Below are 19759 nucleotides of genomic sequence, written 5' to 3'. Positions count from 1 at the left end.
AAAGTCCTAAGTGTAGATTATCAGGGAAAATGTCCTAAGCGTAGATTATCAGGGAAAAGATCCTAAATGTAGATTATCATCAGGGAAAATGTCCTAAGCGTAGATCATCCAGGAAAATGTCCTAAACGTAGATTATCAAGGAAAATGTCCTAAGCATAGATTATCAGGGAAAATGCCCGGGATTTGGGGAGGGGAGCATCTTGTTCAAGGAATAGTAAAGGAGGCTAATGTCCCTGGACTACAGAGTGTAAAGTGTAAGAAGATGGGAAAGTGCTGGGCTGGAGGGAAGGAGGGCTTAGTTAGGTTAGGAAGGCTTTGAACACCAAATAGAGAAATTTTACGTTTGACCCTGGATGTGTTAGGGAGCCACTGGAGTTTATTGGGGTGGGCGGCAATAATGGAACCTGGTCAGACCTGTGAGGGGCAAGCACCAGATTCAAATAAAGAATAGCAAATCCTCAGCATCAGATAAAAAGAAAATTACAGCAAATGAAGGGTTCAGAAGAGGGGGTTGGAGAAAAGGAAGTTGGTCACAAGCCCCTTCTCCCTTCTCTTCTTCCCCATCTGCCTGTACATTTTGATTCTCGGGGTAGCAAGGAATAAAGAAACAAGGGCATCCGCACGTCAGCTACCGCCTCACACTGTGCGTCACCTCCCCAGCTGACGCTGCCCAGAGACAGGGATATTGCCAAGCAGCCGCTGCTCCTGGTAACTGCCTATTAATGCTGGCAAGGTCGGCAGCCTACGTCAAGTGGCACTTGGGTCGTCTGAAGTATTTGGATTTTTCCGGTACCTCTGCATTTGCTGCCCCTTGCCAGTTCAAACCTGTCTCTGCAGCGGCAAGATTTCAGGTGTTAAAAAATCCTGCCTGCTGGCACAGACTCACAGACAGTAAACATTCATTTCCTTTGGTTGCTGTTCTCTTGCCTATCAGGAGGTAGTCAGATGGATAGGTAGAAGCTTCCCTTCTTTTTTTTTAAACCCTTATCCTCCTTCTTAAAATCAATACTGTATATGGGTTCCAAGGCAGAAGAGTGGTAAGGCCTTGGCAGTTGGGGATAAGTGACTTGCCCAGGGTCACACAACTAGGAAGGCTTACTTTATAAAAGGTTGGTAGTCCATCAGGACCTCTTCCCTGAATGTAAACCCAGCCTAAGGCAGTTTGCTTGTCAGGGTGGATTTTCCAGCTCATGCTTCTTCTTTTTTAAACCTTTACCTTCTCTCTTAGAATTGATACAAGTATTGGTCTCAAGGCAGAAGAGCGGTAAGGACAAGGCAATTGGGTTATGTGACTTGCCCAGGAAGTGTCTGAGGTCAGATTTGAACCCAGGATGTCCTGTCTCCAGACCTGGCTCTCAATCTGCTGAGCCATTGGGTTGCTACCCTTGGCTATCCCTCCTGCTGCTTTTTGAAACAATTCCTTTGTAAGGCTAAATTCTAATTTTTCCATCATCAACCAAAATCCAAGAATTAGTTGGCCCTTTTTCATTCCCTCTCCCTCCAGGAAAAGTCTCACAAAGGTTCCTGGGATGCTTGGGCACTGGCCAGTATATCTAACATCCTAGTTCCCCTCCAATGAGTTAAAAACAAACAAACAAACAAGCACAAAGCAGGTAGTTGGTGCATTTGGACTCTAGACTGAGGTCCATGAACAGGAAAGTCCCAAAGTAGATTCCAGAAAAATAGTTTTCATTCATTTGCCCTAAGCCTGATTTTGTTCAGTCTTAGCCTGACTCCTTGGCCTTTGGTCTTAAACCTATTAGCATAGTACATCCCTGGTAATCAGGAAATTGTCGTGATGAAGTTCTTCCATCAGCAGGATTTACCAATTCTAGTTTCTGCCATTTGCCTTCTGAGTCAAGGGATAAGCTCCCATCTAAATTGTGGCTCCCAGAAAAGGACTTTCATAGCTGGTATTTTATAAAGCATTTTATTAGGATTTATAGACATTCTCTCATTTGATATTCAAAGGTAGCTAGCATTTTTTTTTTTGGAGGAAACAGGGTTAAGTGACTCGCCCAGGGTCACATAGCTGTGACTGAGGCTGGATTTTAATTCAGGTCTTCCTGACTCCAAGCCCAGCCCTTGAGGACAGCGAGGTGGTTCAGTGATAGAGTTCTGGGCTTGGAGTCAGGAAGATTTCTCTTCCCGAGTTCAAATCCAGCCTCATATACCTATTAGTTATGTGACCCTGGGCAAATCACTTAATCTTGTTTGCCAAAATTAATAATAATAAAATAAAGATGAGAGAGGTTGAGAAAGTAGTGAAAGAAATAAAAGATTCTCAAAACAACTCTGCAAGAAATAATAGGATTTGAAAGCTGGGCTTGGAACCAAATTAAAATCATGCCTCTGCTTCATATTGGCTATATGGCCCCATGTAAGTCACTTAACTAGTATAGGGAACTAAATAAATCATTATAAATTATTTTACCAGGGGCACCTTGGGTAGCTCAGTGGATAGAGTGCCAGATTTGGAGTCAGGAAGTCCTGGGCTCAAATCTGGCCTCAGATTCCAACTGTATGACCCTGGGCAAGTCACTTAACCCCAATTGCCCAGCCTTAACACTCTTCTGGCTTAGAATTGATAATATGATATAAGATAAGGGTTTTTAAAAAAAGTAAATCACTAGAGATGACAAAGTACTGACCTATATCAGCAAGAGGTATTTTCCTCACTTGAAGTTCCCTACACCAATAAAATTATAAGTCTAGTCTTTATGCCCAGCAACCTTCCGAGGTAGAGATTATCATTACCCTCATTTTTCAGATGAAGAAACTGAAGTTTAGAGACATTGAAAGGAATTTCCCCATAGCCACAAGTCAAATAAGTGCTAGAATAAAGATTCGATCCCTGGTATCAGAACAATCTTCCCATCCTGCCAGGGAATGCCAGTGTTTTACCCTCACCCTTTCTTCCACCGCTCATCAGTTTTAGAATCAATACTGTATATTGGTTCCAAGGCAGAAGAACAGTAAGGGCAAAGCGATGGGGGTTAAGTGACTTGCCAGGGTCACCCAGCTACCCTTATAAAGCTGCCTCTAGCAAGGATTTTGAGAAAGAGAGACAGAGACAGACAGAGAGAGAGAGAGAGAGAGAGAGAGAGAGAGAGAGAGAGAGAGAGAGAGAGAGAGAGAGAGAGAGAGAGGGAGGGAGGGAGGGAGGGAGAGAGAGAGAGAGAGAGAGAGAGAGAGAGAGAGAGAGAGAGAGAGAGAGAGAGAGAGAGAGAGAGAGAGAGAGGGAGGGAGGGAGAGAGGGAGAGAGGGAGGGAGGAGGAGAGAGGGAGGGAGGGAGGGAGGGAGAGATTATATCACTATCAGAGAAGTATATGATCTCATACCTGCCCTGGGGTTTGATCACAAAGCATTTCTCAGGCAGTTTTATGTGTCAGTGTGCTCTTCTATATAACAATGATGTTGGCAGACAGGATTAACACTCAGTCCTACCTCGGTACGTTAGACTCTTGTTTATGTAGCCGATACACGAGGGATGATATGATTTGATTTGTAGTATATTTAAACCCATGAAGGAGTGAGGCAGTGATATAACAGGGTTCTTAGTCTATATGAAATATTGGCTTTGCTCCCCAAATCTGAGCAGCATCACTGTTAACTGGCAAATCCTAGCATTAGCCAAAAAAAAGGGAGAGGAGAGAACAGTTGCCTGCTATTAAGTGTTCAAAGAACAAACCAAAAATTGCCATTTTTTCGCACTTAGAATGTGGAAGAAAGAAATAGGGCTAATAGCAGAGTGGGCGAATAAACACTCAAACGCTCCTCGTTTGTTCTTGTCCAGATTTAAGATTAGATAAAATGAAGATTACCCAGATGATGTTGACATTAGACAAAGTTTGCCAGTTAGCCCATAATACTTGAGTGTAAATGCAGATATAGAAAGAGAGAAAGGGCTGTGTATTGACTTTTATCTGTTAATCCTCCCTTAATGTGAGGTGGGAAGAAGTTTTCACTTCTTTTTCTCCCTTCTGTAGCATCCTGCATTTGTCCCAAGCTTAAAAGTATTTATTGTTACTTCTTCCTGCTGTGTGACCCTGGGCAAGTCACTTAACCTCCATTTGCCTAGCCCTTATCACTCTTCTGTCTTAGAACTGATAATAAGATAGAAAGTGAAGTTAAAAAAGGACATTATATATCACTGATTGTCCCCATCTCTAGGTCTTGAAACTGATTGGACTTTAATTTATTGTCTTGTAACTTTCCCTGGTTGGACAACAATCAGCTAGCCTTTCCTACTTCTCACTTTGTCCTGCTAGCCCATTCTCCCCACTCTTAAAGGGTGAGTTGTGTGAAGAGGGCTTCGGCCAGGACACCCCCTGGACCAATGAGAGTGGACAAAAATAGGGGTTCTTCTCAGCTCCCCTGGAGCAGGCTGATGTGCTGAGTGTAAATCCAAACGCACACAGTTCAAAGCAAAATTCATAATGAGGCACGGCTGGAGGTTTCTCTGCAGTTTATCAGAAGAGAGTTTATCTTGTCTGCTGACCTTTCACATCCAGCCCTGTGGATTAATTTGTTAGTGGGCACCCCGCTCCTGCCGAAGTTCAGAGGACAGCAGAAGAAGAGATAAGCCTCTCTTGTCTGCCTTTCTTGGGCCCTTTCCTTGTCTCGGGCCCGAGGCCTCTTTGGCTTTTGTTCTTCAGATCCCCTTGAGTAGAGGGAGAACATGCAGCTGTCTATTCATTTGACATAGTCCACAGGTGATAGGAAGCCCCAATGGACTAACCATCCATGATTTTCACAATAGAGCTTAAAAAATAGTGAGAGACGTAGGCTCGTATAATGGGTAGAAAGTCACCTTGGAGTCAGGAAGTCTGGGGTCCTAGTCCCACCTCTGACATACCAAAGTGCTCTTAAGGAGGGAGTTCTTAGCCTATTTTTGTGGTATGCACCCCCTTTGGCAGTCTGGTGAAAAAGACAGACCCTTCCTTAAAATAATGCATTTAAGTGCATAAAGTAAAATTCATAGGATACAGAAGAAGCTAATTGTGATGAGTCAGATAGTACGATAGATTAGATGGGTTTTTTTAAGTTCATAGATTCCCCCAGGTTAAGAACTCCTGCTTTAAGTTGTAGAAAAGGTGCCAAATCTGGGACCTTTGGCAGAGAGGACATCTTACTAGGGGGTTTCTATAACAATGAAATAGCCCTTGCCCTGGAGGAGTCCCAGTTTAATGAGGGAGCTCCCTGTTCTAAATAGGAAAAACCCTCATCCTTGCCTTCAGAGAACTTCCAGTCGAATAATAGCTCATTGAAAAGAGCATTGGAGGAGGCAGCTGGGTGGCTCAGGGGATTGAGACCCAGGCCTAGAAACAGGAGGTCCTGGGTTCAAATATAGCTGTAGACACTTCCTACCTGTGTGATCCTGAACATGTCACCTGACTTCCATTGCCCAACCCTTACTGCTTTTCTGCCTTGAGCCAATAAATGGTATGGAAGGAAGGAAGGAAGGAAGGAAGGAAGGAGGAAGGAAGGAAGGAAGGAAGGAAGGAAGGAAGGAAGGAAGGAAGGAAGGAAGGAAGAAGGAAGGAAGGAAGGAAGGAAGGAAGGAAGGAAGGAAAAAAAAAGAGAAAGAGGGAACATTGGACTTGCAGTGAGGAGAGACCTGAGAGAGATCCCACCCTTAATACTAGCTGGGTTACTGTGAAATAGTTACTTGATCACCCTTAGTTTTCTTATCCCTCATCTCTAGACTGGGAATAATAATAGCTCAAGTATCTACCCCATAGGTACAAATGATCTAATGGACATGGCTAAGGTATTTTGTAAACTCTTTGGATATTAATTAAAACAAGACAGTCCTCGCCCTTAGTCTCTAGTATTACAAATAAACGAGATTCATTGTTTTATATATACACAAATTTGTGACTAAGAGCATTAGCAGTTCAACAGCTCTTGGCCCTGTAGCGTCCCTCTTTTTCTCCTTTATCAGCCTTCCTGTCAAAGCCAGCTCTTGCCCTACACACTCCACGAGAGGATTTCTTCTCAGTTCTGCTTGAGCAGTTAAGTCTCACAGTTTCCATGGCATACTCATGAGATACCTCTCCCTTTTTTAGGATGGTGCAGGAGGAGGTATACCTGTTGAGGCTTAAGCATAGTTCCATCCTCTGGAAGATCATGATTTAAGGGCCACAATATAGTCGACTCAATTTTTCATACGGATGGAGGAACAGTGGCAGAATCCAGAAATTATTTTTTATTTGGCATGAGAATGCATTGTGTAATTAATTATGGTTTTGGCAGCAGATTTGCCTTCCTAATTATGTTTTGCATGGACTGATATTCAAATCAGTTTGCAGTTTCCTGAGCAGACATTGGGTAGTGAATGGGATGTAGCCCAGAAACATGCTAGAGGGTCAAAGAGAATCTAGCCTGAGATTAAATCTTGGCTACAAATCATCTACAAAATGGATAATTCAGAATCAAAAGTAATGCTGACTTTGCCTATTGGGGAAATGTGAAACCAGCCAGAAAGTAGAGGAAGTAAAGCTCTTGCTTGACCCCTAGACCCTCAGACCCTTGGGACCAGCCACCTCCTGGGAATTTGAAGAGCTCTATAAGCATTCCCTACTCCTAGGACCAAAGGGTTGAAGAATCCAGTGCATAAACCTCAGAATTACCCTCTTTGCAGTCTCAGCCTCCAGGCTTTTGCGTATGGCACGCTTACTCTGATCTGCATGGCCTTGCTTAAGGAAAAGATGGCACTATTCTCAGTGCCAGCTGTTTCCAGTTTTAGTGGCTAGATTCCGCCCCCAATCCAACACCCCACATCGGCTCTGTCCTTCCAGGACCCTTTATCCATCGACCCTGCCCCCATTCCCTAATCACTTGCTCAACCCAGCACCAAGCAGAGCCAAGTACACATAGCTGCCACATGATTTCCTCTAACACCCTAGAGTGAGAAGAGACCTTGAGATGACCATCTGGTCTGGCCCTACTGCTTTGGACCAATCCGTGTGAAATCTCCCAGAACAGATGTATGGCTTTCTTTCAGGTCTTCGGGGGCCAGGGCTCAACTCCACCATCCCTCTCTTTGACCATCCACTTGAGTGTTTTATCTCCTGATGGCTAAGACGTCCATTCTTATGTCCAAAGTAAAACCTTTCTGTTTTAACTTAAGCCTGTATTTGCTCAGTTTATTCTCGGCAAACAGAGCACAGCTGATCATCATTGTCTCTAGTCAATCTTGTCAGAGATTTCCAAACCACTCTTTCCAAAAGCCCAAAGAGCCAAAGGGTTTCCACTCATTGGAGGTCTTCGGGTGAAGACCGTGTTGGAGACACTGCAGAAGGTATGGGTTAAGTTAAGCAGCCCCTGAGGTCCCTTCCAGCTCTGTGAATCTTCAACTTAAAGATTCAGTTTATTGGGTGGCACGGTGGAGCACTGGGCTTGGAATCAAGAAGATTCATCTTCGTGAGTTTAAATCTGGCCTCGGACATTCCCTAGCTGTGTGACCCTGGGCAAGTCACTTAACCCTGTTTGCCTTCATTCCTTATCATGCACTAAAGAAGGCAATGGCAAGCCGCTCCACTATCTTTGCCAAGAAAACTGCCAATGGGGTCCCAAGGAGACAGACACAATTGAAACAACTCAACAACGATGATCGCCATTATTTGACCTTCAACACTTTTTGTGTGTACCCTGTTTTACACAGAGACTACCAAATGAAATATTTGTAAAGCTCAGTGCCTGGCCCATTATAGACATTTATTAAACAATTATTCTTTTCTTTCCTTCCTTCCCTCCTTAGACTTTCAGGGTGTCAGAACTGAAAGGGCCTTGAAAATTGTTTTGCCCAACCCCTTCATGTTACAGAAGTTAGTGGACCTTTTAATTTTTGAAGATATAATCCTTCCAGAGCTGCTTTCCCATTATTCCTGATTTAGCTTCATAGATCATTGGCATTGAACACATGAGATCCTCCACTTTCTCCCCCTTTTCTTTTTCCAAGTAGTTGGTGACTGATAAGCCCAAAATTAAATATCCATGCGGTGGAGGCTTGTGGTCAATGTGAATAATCACCTCCTAATTTATAGGACTCCAAAATGGATTTTTCATATAGCTGGTTTTCTCAAAACTTGACCCACTCGTGGACTGTTTTTAGGAAGCAACCAATCTAATTATATTTTGCTTTCACTTATGAGGGGCAGAGTATTCATTCTCTGATCCTCCACGGGCTGAATAGTGAAGGCTCAGAGACACCATAGGGCTTGGCTAGAAGTCAGCGTGGGATAAAACACGTGGAAGGTATGATGAATTGTTTGCTCTGCCCATTAGGGGAAGAGTAACCTGACTACTAATTCCTCTTTCTTTGAGCCCCTAGTCTCAGACAGACTCACAGTGCCTCAGTGGAGACTAGAAGGGATTTCAGGGTTTTGTTCCCTCTCTGAAATTAGAAGCATAAAATCCAGTTTATAAACCTCAAAAGAGCTAACACAATTTGGGAATGCCAATGCCCCACCACCCCTGACTTTGCCGAGTCCCCATCTGACCCATCAGTCTCAGAAAGGTGATTTAAAAATAATAGTAATAGGGGGCAGCTGAGTAGCTCAGTGGATTGAGAGCTAGCCCTAGAGACGGGAGGTTCTAACTTCAAATCTGGCCTCAGACACTTCCCAGCTGTGTGACCCTGGGTAAGTCACTTGACCCCCATTGCTTAGCCCTTACCACTCTTCTGCCTTGGAGCCAATATACAGTATTGACTCCAAGACAAAAGGTAAGGGTTTAAAAAATAATAATAATAGTAATAGGGGGTAACTAGGTAACTCAGTGAATAGAGTGCCAGGCCTGAGATGGGAGGTCCTGGGTTCAAGTTTGACTGTATGACCCTGGGCAAGTCACTTAACCTGAATTGCCTAGCCTTTACTGCTCTCCTGCCTTGGAACTGATTCTTAATATCAATTCTAAGATAGAAAGTAGAGTTTTTTTTAATAATAATAATAATAATAATAGCATTTCATGATTCTTTAAAGTTTAAAAAGTGATTGATATATGTCATATCAATCAGCCATTTATACTTCAAATTTCTCACCTCCTTCACACCCCCCTCCAAGCACACCTTAGATAACTGACAATTTTAACACTTTAGACGATAAGCTTCTTGAAGGCAAGAACCTTGGCTCCACTGGCATCCCTTTAAAGGTTCCTCCCTAGCCGGCTGCCTTCCGGAGGTCTGGGTCCATCATCCCCTCCCTTTCTCCTCATTTCAGTTTATGCAATAATGGCAAGAGGTACAGAGACCCCAGGGAGTCTGTTTTCAGATAGTCAGCTCTGTGTTCAGTCTGTAGTGTGAAATTGACTTTCAGTGAAAAGAAAATTACCTTGTTCTAAATACATCTCCACCATGGGAATGAACAGCCGCTGATACTTTTTTATGGAGAAAAGTGGCTATGCCCAATTTTTTTTCCTCTTTTATTAAGCAGGATAAATTTGCATTCATTTTAGTAGAGGGCTTTTTCTTAAAGCAGCACAGGTTTTCCCCAACTTGTCTCTGGGGGCTTTGACAAGGCAAGTTAAGTCAGCAAGCATTGATTAAGTACCTCCTGGGTGCCAGGCACTGTGCTGATACACTTGTGGTACAAAGAAAGACAAAAATGACAACTTTATGGTAGCTTTGGGGCTGAAAGAAAAGGTATGTTTCCTATCCTGGGAGAAGTAAAACGGGGTAGGTCTTTGATTTGCCTTTTGAGTCAGAATGAGTAAGTCATTTAACCTTTCTGGGCCATTTTCTTCTCTGTATATTGAGGGAGTTGAATGAAAAGTCTTCTGTCCCTTCCAACTCTAGATTGAAGATGAAAGAATTAGAGAATCCGCCTCCAGGAATACTAACGACACAGGGTTCTTGTCCTCTCTTGGACAGGGATCTGTAGGGGAGGCAGGGGAAAGGATTTGAGGGATATAAGAGAGAGGGGCAGCTCAGCAGCTCAGTGGATAGAGTGCCAGACCTGGTGGTGAGAGGTCCTGGCTTCAGAGATGCTTCCTAGCTATGTAACCCTGGGCAAATTGCTTAACCCCAGTTACTTAGCCCTTCCTGCTCTTCTGCTTGGAACCACTACATAACATCAATTCTAAGACAGACGGTAAGCATTCATTTTGTTTGGGTTTTTTATTAAAAAAGGATATAAAAGAGCCAGGCTGGCTAGAGTTGGACTGAATTCCTTTGAACTAGCCTTGGTAATGATAAAAAATGTACCTCACATTTATATAGTCCTTTACAGTTTTCAAAGTAATAGGCAGGCAGGTAGATGGATGGATGGATTAGACAGACACAGACAGATAGATAGATAGATAGACAGATAGATAGATAGATAGATAGATAGATAGATAGATAGATAGATAGATAGGCAGATAGATAGACACACACAGATTTATCTCTGCCTATCACTGTCCTATATTTTGTTATTGGTCATTCACCTCAAATGTGTCCAACTGTTTGTAACCCCACTTGGGGTTACTATGGCAAAGCTACTGGTCTAGTTTGCCATTTCCTTCTCTGGCTTATTTCAGAAATGGGGAACTGAAGCAAAAAGGATTAAATGACTTGCCCAGAGTCACACAGATAGTAACTAACTATCTGAGGCCAAATTTGAACTTAGGAAGGTAAGTCTTCTTGACTTCAGACCCAGCACTCCATCAACTGCACCAGTTAATTGCCCTATCAATCCTATATACATACACACATAAAATTTCATTTGAATCTCTGTGAGATAGGTTTGGCTATTATGCCCATTTCATAGATGAAGAAACTGAGGCCAAGAGAGGATTATTCATTTGCCCAGAGTTGCACAGTTAGTTGTTGTCTAAAATGAGATTAGAACCCAGGTCTTCCTGGGCTCTAAGTTCAGTACTTACTGCACCTCCTATGCCAAACTGCTTCAGGAGGTTTAGTGCCCAACAGAACTGTCCCACCAGACTTATCCTAGAGTAGGTGGCAAGTAGAAGGGGGAAAAATATTGGTCGTTCCCATTTGGCAAGGAGTTATCTAGACGATAGCCTTGGTACCTGCCTCTCCCCACCTGTCCCCATATGAGTCATAGTATGAATTATAACCAACAAGCATCAAATTAAAGTTAGTGTGAAATTGAAGGGAGGTTTAAGGTGCTTTTGTGTGTGTTCTTTTGGTTAGGTTCTTTTTTTAAACAGTTAGGTTATCGTAGTTCTTGGTGTCATGATGCCTGGGAGATGAGATAAGAGCAAGCTTAACCTCTAAATGAATTTCTGTGATGCACACAGTAATAATAATAGGATATAAGTGGGGACTGGACCTGTGATGTCATTGCCATAAAGAGCTTTGGGATGACAAAAGTCCCTTTCCCAAAAGAGGTCATCACATTCTCCCTCACTTATGATCTTAGGAAGTTGCCTTGACCAGTGGGGTCCAACTCAAATTGAAATGGAACCCACTAAACTAAACTATACAAAAGGATCCCTGAGAGCTGCATACTAACTTAGAAAACCACAGATTTATATTTTCTATATCTCATCATATTTTTATTTATTTTACAAACTACTCCCAGTTACATTTTTAGGCTGCACTCTGGAGCTTAATGGGCCACGTGTTTGACACCTCTGGCCAAGAACACTGATAAGTAGAGGCATTTGATCCCAGATCTTTTCAGGCTTCAAGCCTCCTCTCAATTCATTACTCCATACTACCTCACAACAGCAGCAATAACAGACATTTATAAAGTGGTTTAAAGTTGGCAAAATATCATATGCATATTATCTTATTTGAGTATCATTATTCCCATTTTAGAAATGAGGAAACTGAGGTACTTAAAAGTTAAGTAACTTGCCTGGCAGCCAGTCTAAGCATATATTAAATGCTTATTGTATACCAGGGCACTGTGCTGATCATGAGGGATCTGAAGAGCAGCAAAAACTATACTTATTCTCAAAGAGTTCACATTTCTTTTAGGGAAGACAACACAGAAACAACTATGAGTTATAGGCAGGATAAATGCTCTGAGGGGAGGCACGAAGATCGAGGGAGACTGGGAAAGACCAGTTATAGAAAGGTGGATTTAAGCTGAGTCTTGAGGGAAGACAGGAATCAGAGATGAGCAGGTAGAGCATTTCAAACACAAGGGACAGCTTTTGTACTAAAGGTGATGGAGTAGGATGAAGACTAGTGCCACACAATTAGAGAAAACATGGATGCAACTGGCATATAAGCCCAAGTTTCATGTTTCAAATTTTCTTGTGTTTTTGTGTATGTGTGTTGGTTTTTTTTTTAACTCTAAAGGTATATTAATCCACAACATCATACTGCAGGCTTATGTAAAGCTTGGAGGATTGGTGGGACAAGGAGGCAGCAGCATGGATGTGTCTGGAGCATACCATGCAGTCTTTCTCCCAACTTCTGTCAAGGTTGATTTTAGAGTTTGTAGGAATGTGGTACCTTTTCTCTAAAGCTTCCTATGTTAACTTGTTCCTAGACATTTCCCCTACCAAGGAGGAAAGCATGGTGGATGGAGAGGGGAGAGGGCAGAGGTGGTAAATAGGGTGCTTTGGGGAAGAAGAGGTCTCCATTTTGAGTAACCTTTCTCCTTCCTATCTTGTCTTATCCAAAGCCTTCACCATGGGTCTGACTGAATAGAGAAAAGAATAGCTACTTCCCTCTCCTTCTTCCCCCACCCCAGGAACAAGACTGGCCAGTTCCATTCCACAAATCTCCCTGGATAGATTGGGAGGCAAAAACTATTTCCATTTTCTGAAGCCCAGAAGCAGTGTGTTAGACCAAGATAATGCAGCCTTTGGAATATCTCAGCTTGATGTTTGCCCCCTTGAGTGAGGAGCCAAATGTTATCTCCAAGTTGAATCTTTTATATTCAAAAATCCCTGGCTCTTTTGTCAGCCTGCACAATTTTCCCCAAAAAATAATCTATCCTTTTGCTTCAGGCCTTTGTGAGGTTTTTTTTTTTCTTTTTCTTTTTCTTTTCTTTTCTTGGGTATTTAACCTATTCTTTCCTTTGACCAACTTATTTCATTCCCGAAGGAATCCTATTTAAGAGGACCAGAGGAGGCATCTAATTTACAATTCCATCATATCATTCTGCCTTACTCTGTGACCTTGGACTTCCTGCCACTGGATCTCTTTTTCTTCCTCTGTAAAACAAGGGATTTGAACCACTTGAGTCCCAAGATGCTTTCCAGTTCTCATGTTTTCTATTATATGCCACCACCACCCACCCCGAAGACCAAACAGGTTTCCTTCATCACTCCCATTATTTTGAATTGCCCTGATGGTTCCTTCTGTCCTTAAACTGAGTTTGGCTAGCTTGGGTCACTTTTTCCCCCATCCCAACCCCCCACCCCACCCCTGTACCCAACCTTTGACTGACATTCATGAGGATTGAGTAGAAACACATTTTGCCCCATATCCCAAGCAAAGGACTCCTCCAGCCCTAATAAGTCAAAGGGATGGGGGTTGGATTGGGGGATACGTCCAAACCATACTCTACCAAAGGGTGATCCAGTTGGATTTTTATTTTCCCTTTCTGATTGCTAATACTTTCCAGTGAAGTAGTGAGCCATAGTCCAGAAAACCAGAAATTACAATGTGTCAGCTATGTGTCAGACATTGTGCTATATTGGGGGGGGGGGGGGACAAAAATAACCCCTGCCCTCCAGGAGTTCTCAATCTAAGATGACCATTACTGAAAAGTTTTTCTTTTTTCTTAGAGTTGAAGGAAATGACAAAAGGGGGACAGGTGTGAGCCAGAGATCTATATGGAAGTTCCTGTGACCCTTTATGAGATGAGCCCAGGCCTATTCCTTCCTTCAACAGGCTAGGAGTGTGAAAGTGCCTTCTCTAGGGTTCACCCCATTCCTTTGACCTTCCCTTCACCCACCTAAAAAGGAATGGAAGGAAATTCATAGCTGAAAGTCTACGGGAGAGTGGGGAGGTGGGGAGAATGACTGTAGTGTTTACCAGTTAACCAGGATGCTGGGTGAGATTAAAGAAGGGGCCAACATTGGGTGGGGAGATGTTATCTGGAGTGAAGGGGACTAGAGGCAAAAAAAATGAGGGTATTGCTATTATTATCTTCAGCTGTCTTCCTCCTGCCCCATCTGCCTGAGCATCTCTCCTAGCAAAGAGTGTTCTAAGCTAGTGAGACTTTAATCCCTTGCATCTCTGTAGCAAAGGTGTACTCACCCCCCTCTCTCTCCTCTCTCCTTTCTCTCTCTCCTCTCTCCCTCCCTCCCTCTCTCTCTCTCTCTCTCTCTCTCTCTCTCTCTCTCTCTCTCTCTCTCTCTCTCTCTCTCTCTCTCTCTCTCTCTCCCTCTCTCTCTCTCTCTCTCTCTCTCTCTCTCTCCTCTCTCCCTCCCTCTCTCTCTCTCTCTCTCTCTCTCTCTCTCTCTCTCTCTCTCTCTCTCTCCCTCCCTCCCTCCCTCTCTCTCCATCTCTCTCTCAATCTCTCTCTCTCTCTCTCTCTCTTTCTCTCTCTCTTCCTCCCTCTCTCTTTTTTTCTCTCCCTCCATCCACCCCCCCTCCCCCTTATTCCCCCTTTTTTGACATATCCTTCATCCAGGGGTGATTATGAGAAACCAGTCATTTAGAGTTGGCATCCTTCTACTCAGAACTACTCCACTTAGTATCCTCTGTATTCACACTTCTCTCTCTTCTTCTTTTAAAAACAAACAAACAAACAAAAACAAAAGGGAAAAAAAGCAATCCCCCTTTTCCTTCTACCTAAGGAGGTGAGTGTGTGGGTGCCCTACAGAATCTTTGACTTCTGCTTTGTTCCCAGCCCCCAGGCCTCCTCTCCCCATCCCCTCCATCCCCTGCTCTCCACACCTGAAGGAACTCCTTTGCTGTCATCATTACTGTTATTTTAAGACTCCCAAACTTTCCATGACATACCACATCCTCTGACCACGTTTCAGTGTCCAAAAAACCGTTCATGCAGTGCTCGAAATGGTGGGGAGGTGGGAAGAGGGAGAGGAGTGGTTTGGGGGTTGGGGGCGGGGAAGGAGGTGGGTGAGAGATCTTTTTTGTGTGTGTCTTTTTTTTAATGCAGTTTATCATCTTAATGGATCCAAAACAAAAAACACAACCAAAAAAATCCCCCCAAATATCCACCCCCTCCCAAGATTTTTTTTTTCTGGACACGATTTGCTTTCTTTGCTGTCACGTTTTAATATCAATATTAACACAATGTGTAGTCTAAAACTAGTTCCTTTGTAGTTTGCATGGGATGTGAATGCTGTCTCAACGTGCCCAGATTTAGAAAAGAATGCATGAGCATCAACTCCGATGTGGAATAATATTTCTCTCTTTATATACATATACATATATATTTTTTACCTCTCCTACATACCTCTATATCTATTTCTCTCTATTGTGATAATTCGGTGGGCAGTGAGCACCTCCAGTTGGTTGCAATAGTGTGTTGAATGATTGTTTTTTATTATCTTTATATTTTTGGAGCTCTGAGCTTCTTAGTAGTAGCCTGGGCTGACTATTCTTGAGTCCCTGCTGATGTTATCGCATGGCCTTGGTTGAGTGTTAGAAGTTGGGCCTCAGCTGTATTTTCTCGAGTGTTTGGCTTGTAATGAACGGTGCATGCCCGGCTTCTGGCCTCATACCCAGCTTTATTCTCTGCACACCAGTCCTGAATAGCTACAGTGCTCAACCGAATTTTGGCGCGCCCGCTTCCCCGGCAGGCTCCAACCCAGCGCGGCCAGGAGGCTTCCCTGGGGCCAACAGCCCAGGACCCGTCGCTGACCTCTATGGCCCAGCAAGCCAGGACTCCGGAGTGGGGAATTATATAGGTGCAGCCAGCCCACAGCCGGGCTCGGGCTTCAGCCATGGAATAGCTGTAAGTATCTGGCTTTTTTTTTCTCCCACCCCTTCCTTCTCTCCACTCATCCTCCCCAACCTCTTTTGGCTGGGAGGGAGGGTGTCCTGAGAAGCCGTAACATAGGGAGGGGGTAGAGCCAGTGGGATGTCCCTAATGGAATACCAAACTGGGTGGGTTTTCCTCTCCCCACCCAGGAGCAAGGACCCTTTAAGAAACCCTCCCCCTCCAAGCCTTAGCTCTCCAGTGGTCACCCAAGTTGGACGTTCCTTCTCCTGGCCTCCTCTTCCAAGGCAACATTGTAGAGTCCCTGTGCACTCCCTTGGCCTGCTTTAGCCTGAGGTTATACTTGGTGACTGGTCCAGGGGAGCTGTGTCTGGGATAGGAGGGTCAGAGGGGGGGAATGATGGAAGTTCAGGCTTAGTTGTGTTCTAAGGTTTTTTACAGACTCCAAGGGCCCCCGCAAGTTCCGTAGGCATAGGCGCCAGCAAGCCAAATGCATTTGCTATTTATGATGCTCTGTGGTTCTATAATCTAACTAATACAGGCAATGGAAATTTGCTTAACAAATTTGCATGCTGTTTTCAGATTGTATTGTCCTTCCCCTGCACTTCCCATGTGTGTGCGAGCATGAACGTGTCTGAGCCCGCTCACTTGCTGTCCCTTATTTCCCTTTTTCTCCATTTTAAAAACAAAACTTTCTACTCCCCCCCCCAAAAAAAAAGAAAAATTCAGCAAGAGAGGGAAATGACTGGAGTCCTAGGTAACATCTTCAACAAAATCTAGGACTCCTTTAGAGATAGGCAGGTATTGTCAGAGAAATTGGGCTAAAGAAGATGGAAGGTAGACAGAGTTTGGGGAATCAGAGGTTGTGGAGACAGAGTCTAGGGGACACGTGGTCCTTCCTAGTGTGAGAATCAGGTCTTCTAGACGTGACCCTTGACCTCTGGATCCACATTCAATTCCAATCCCAACTTACTGTCACTTAGGTAACTGAGAGCAATAGTGCCATCGGATAGCAAATATTACTCAACCAGAACCTGCAGCAATTTAAAAGACCAGTTCTCAGCATGGAGAATGACACCTCTCTTCCTTATTCTTCCTCAAGAAAGAGATCGGTTTTTCTAGAAAACTTGAGTGTTTTTTCCCCCTATAGTTCTGCTTCAAAAAAAAAAAAGTCACTACCCAGGATACCAATTCTTCAGGACTGTGGTGTTTTTAAAACCCAGATAGAACCCCCCAGGGCCACGGAAGCACCTAGCTTATGAGGCTCTGGCCCGTCTCTCCAACCTCCCCCATATCCGTGTCTCTGATCCCAAACCCACTTGTAAGTTTACTTATCTCTCTGGAACAGAGCCCAGTGCTTTTATTTTTATTAGTTTGGGTCAGGGGTGCTCATATTCTTCCCTCCCCCCACCCTCCTTCTAAAAGGAATGATTTTATCCCAAACCCCTCAAGGTGCGGTGTCTCAGAAGGACATATTCATGCTAGCAACCACAGCTAGTCCTATTGATAATTCCTTTTCCCCAGAATTTCCCAATCCATTCCTATTTAGCACCCCAATCTATCTGTTCCAATGTATAGTGCACTCACTGATGACCTTAACAATTATGCAATTTTAGGGACCTTTGATTGCAACGGCCTTTACAAATGGATACCATTGAGCAGGTGCTCTTGTTGCCATCTCACTCTGAGGTATTAAAGTCTCTGCCATATATCTCTGCCTTGCCTGGGAGTGTCCATACATGTATGGGAGCTGAACATACATATAAGGTCACACCCTTCTCTCCCCCCCCCCAACTCTCCCTCGCCCATCATCCACTCAATATTCCTTTCTCTTTGGACTTCCTTACCAGAATCTTTTCTCCCCACTCAGCTTCAGTCATGTCCCATTTCTCTTCCTCCTCTCTCTCTCTCTCTCTCTCTCTCTCTCTCTCTCTCTCTCTCTCTCTCTCTCTCTCTCTCTCTCTCTCTGTCTCTGTCTCTCTCCCCCCTCTCTTTCCATCTCTACCTTTCTCCCCTTCTCATCACCCTTTTCTTTCTTAAAATGTAATCAAGATCATGGGAAACTGGAAGGCGATCTAATGCTCAGTTGTGTGCCATGGGAGGATTTGCTGGTTTATAAACACCAAGAGGCAGATCAAGAAAATGGCCCTGCCAGGCTTTCCTCAGGGAAATGCCCCCAGGGAAGGGTGCAAGGGGTTAGGGACTCCTGTGACCTGGAGTAGGGCAAATTCCCCTCTTCAGTTTCCAGAGTCTTTCCAGTATTCAGTGGGAATTGAACCAATGGGAATTCTACAGTTAAAGAACTGGACTTAGTGTTTTAGTGAAAAGAAAACATTTTTTGCTTTTAACTGGTGAGCAATTATCCAGATTAGAGCACTAAAAACTGAGCAAATTAAATTAACGACATCACCTGCCTAACATGGGTTTGGATCACTGCCAGTTTCCTAACCTTTTTTAACTGAGCTCAAGTTAATTAAACTTTTTTTTTTGAATCATGCAAAGGTTGGGGGGAAGGAAGGGAGAGCAGTGAGGGAACTTCCTCCCATCTTCACATTTCAAAGTAAATATTCGTCATCCTTAGAAAGACATCATTAAAGGGAATTCAGGCTTCTTCCTCTAACCACCAAGGGTATATCCTACTGGCATATTACTTTAAGGATTTAAAATATGCTGATTACATGGGCCTCCGTCTTTAGGGTGGAAGAATATGGTAGGGTGCCATTCTGAACTGCTATTTCCAGGAGTTCATGACATGTTAGGGATAGATGACATTGGGGAAGGGGTTGTAGGAACCTTTGCTATTTTTACCAAATTCCTTTAGTAGAAACCAATGGGAAAATGTAGTCATTTGGCAACAAATTCTCTACTGTCCCTTCCAGCTGAGGGTGTGAGTCCTAAGGAGAACCAGTGTCTGATTTTCAGATCTAAAAGATAGCTTGACATCTCCAAAGGCTAGATGCCAACGTTTCTTTCATGGGGCCAGAGTATAAGGTGGATATTTCAATGCCCAACCAAGGGACTTGACAAAATGCCTTCTCATTATTACATCTGCCCTTGTATTTTGGCAAATATCATCTCAGCAACTTACGTGGCATCCCACTGGGAAGACAGGCAAGATGGGCAATGGAGTAGTAGAAAGGAGCTCTGACTGTTGTGAGAGGAGTTATGTTGGAATTCTAGCTCTTCTTAACCACCTGTGTAAGCCTGGGGAAGTCATCCTCTCTGAGCCTCAATTTCTTCATCTGTAGAATAAGGAGGTTGGACAGAGGGGCATCAGATCTACACTCTTATGAACAGTATTTCCACATTTTCAGGTGGGGAAACTGAGTCACAGAGAGGCAAAGAGCACACAGTCACTAAAAGAAACACCAGGAATATAACCTGAAAACCCCATGGGGCTTCTGAGGGTCTGTAGGATGAGCCCTCGAGAGGAGAGAACTGAGCTCCAGAGAACTTCTGAGGTTTTCTAATGTTAGTGCTCAGGAAGTACCTGGCCAGAGCAAGCTTGTTCTTCAAGGAGGGTGGTAGGTGGAATGGGGAGGGGGGGTTAACCAAGTCATGTCAACTAATCCAGCTGCCCATGTGCCCCCCTCCTTTTTTAACCAAATGAATAATATGCCTGAGTTTCCCCCCTACCCCACCATGTGAGTCCTGACACATTCATTGCCAGCCTGAGCCCAAGGCTATTAACTGTGTGGAGAGCTGCTCGCAACTAATTAAGACTGATTTAGGGGCAGAGGAGGAGAGGCAGTCACGGGAGATGGAGGAGAGGAAGTGTGCCTGCGAGCCCTTGTTGTCTCGGGTTATCTGAGGCGCTTGTGGCATCAGATGAGGGCAGGACCAGCCTTCTTTATTTAATCAGGCTGGGTCAGAGAACAGTAGCCAGTATCCTCTACTGCTTGTTCTCCCCACATGGGATACGGCGATGTGCCGTG

The 19759-nt window shown here is 44.0% G+C and overlaps 1 protein-coding gene across 21 annotated transcripts in view; it reads left to right on the top strand.

Moving 5' to 3' along the window:
- MSI2 (musashi RNA binding protein 2) overlaps positions 1-19759 on the top strand; it is a 553967-nt gene that overhangs the window by 527208 nt on the left and 7000 nt on the right. For 7 of the 21 annotated variants that reach the window (XM_056816518.1, XM_056816520.1, XM_056816523.1 and 4 more), the window contains 2 exons: positions 15631-15839; positions 17441-17513. The exons of 5 other annotated variants lie outside the window; for them this stretch is intronic. In XM_056816518.1, the coding sequence (XP_056672496.1) occupies positions 15631-15839; positions 17441-17482 (251 nt within the window). In that variant the 3' untranslated portion in view covers positions 17483-17513. The remainder of the gene's footprint in view (positions 1-15630; positions 15840-17440; positions 17514-19759) is intronic. 9 more of the 21 variants (XM_056816521.1, XM_056816524.1, XM_056816526.1 and 6 more) reach the window with 2 other exon arrangements.

Source organism: Monodelphis domestica, chromosome 2 (assembly GCF_027887165.1).
Source record: "Monodelphis domestica isolate mMonDom1 chromosome 2, mMonDom1.pri, whole genome shotgun sequence".
NCBI lineage: Eukaryota > Metazoa > Chordata > Mammalia > Didelphimorphia > Didelphidae > Monodelphis > Monodelphis domestica.
Note: the sequence above shows the minus strand (reverse complement) of the source record. Positions and strands in the feature narration are given on the sequence as shown.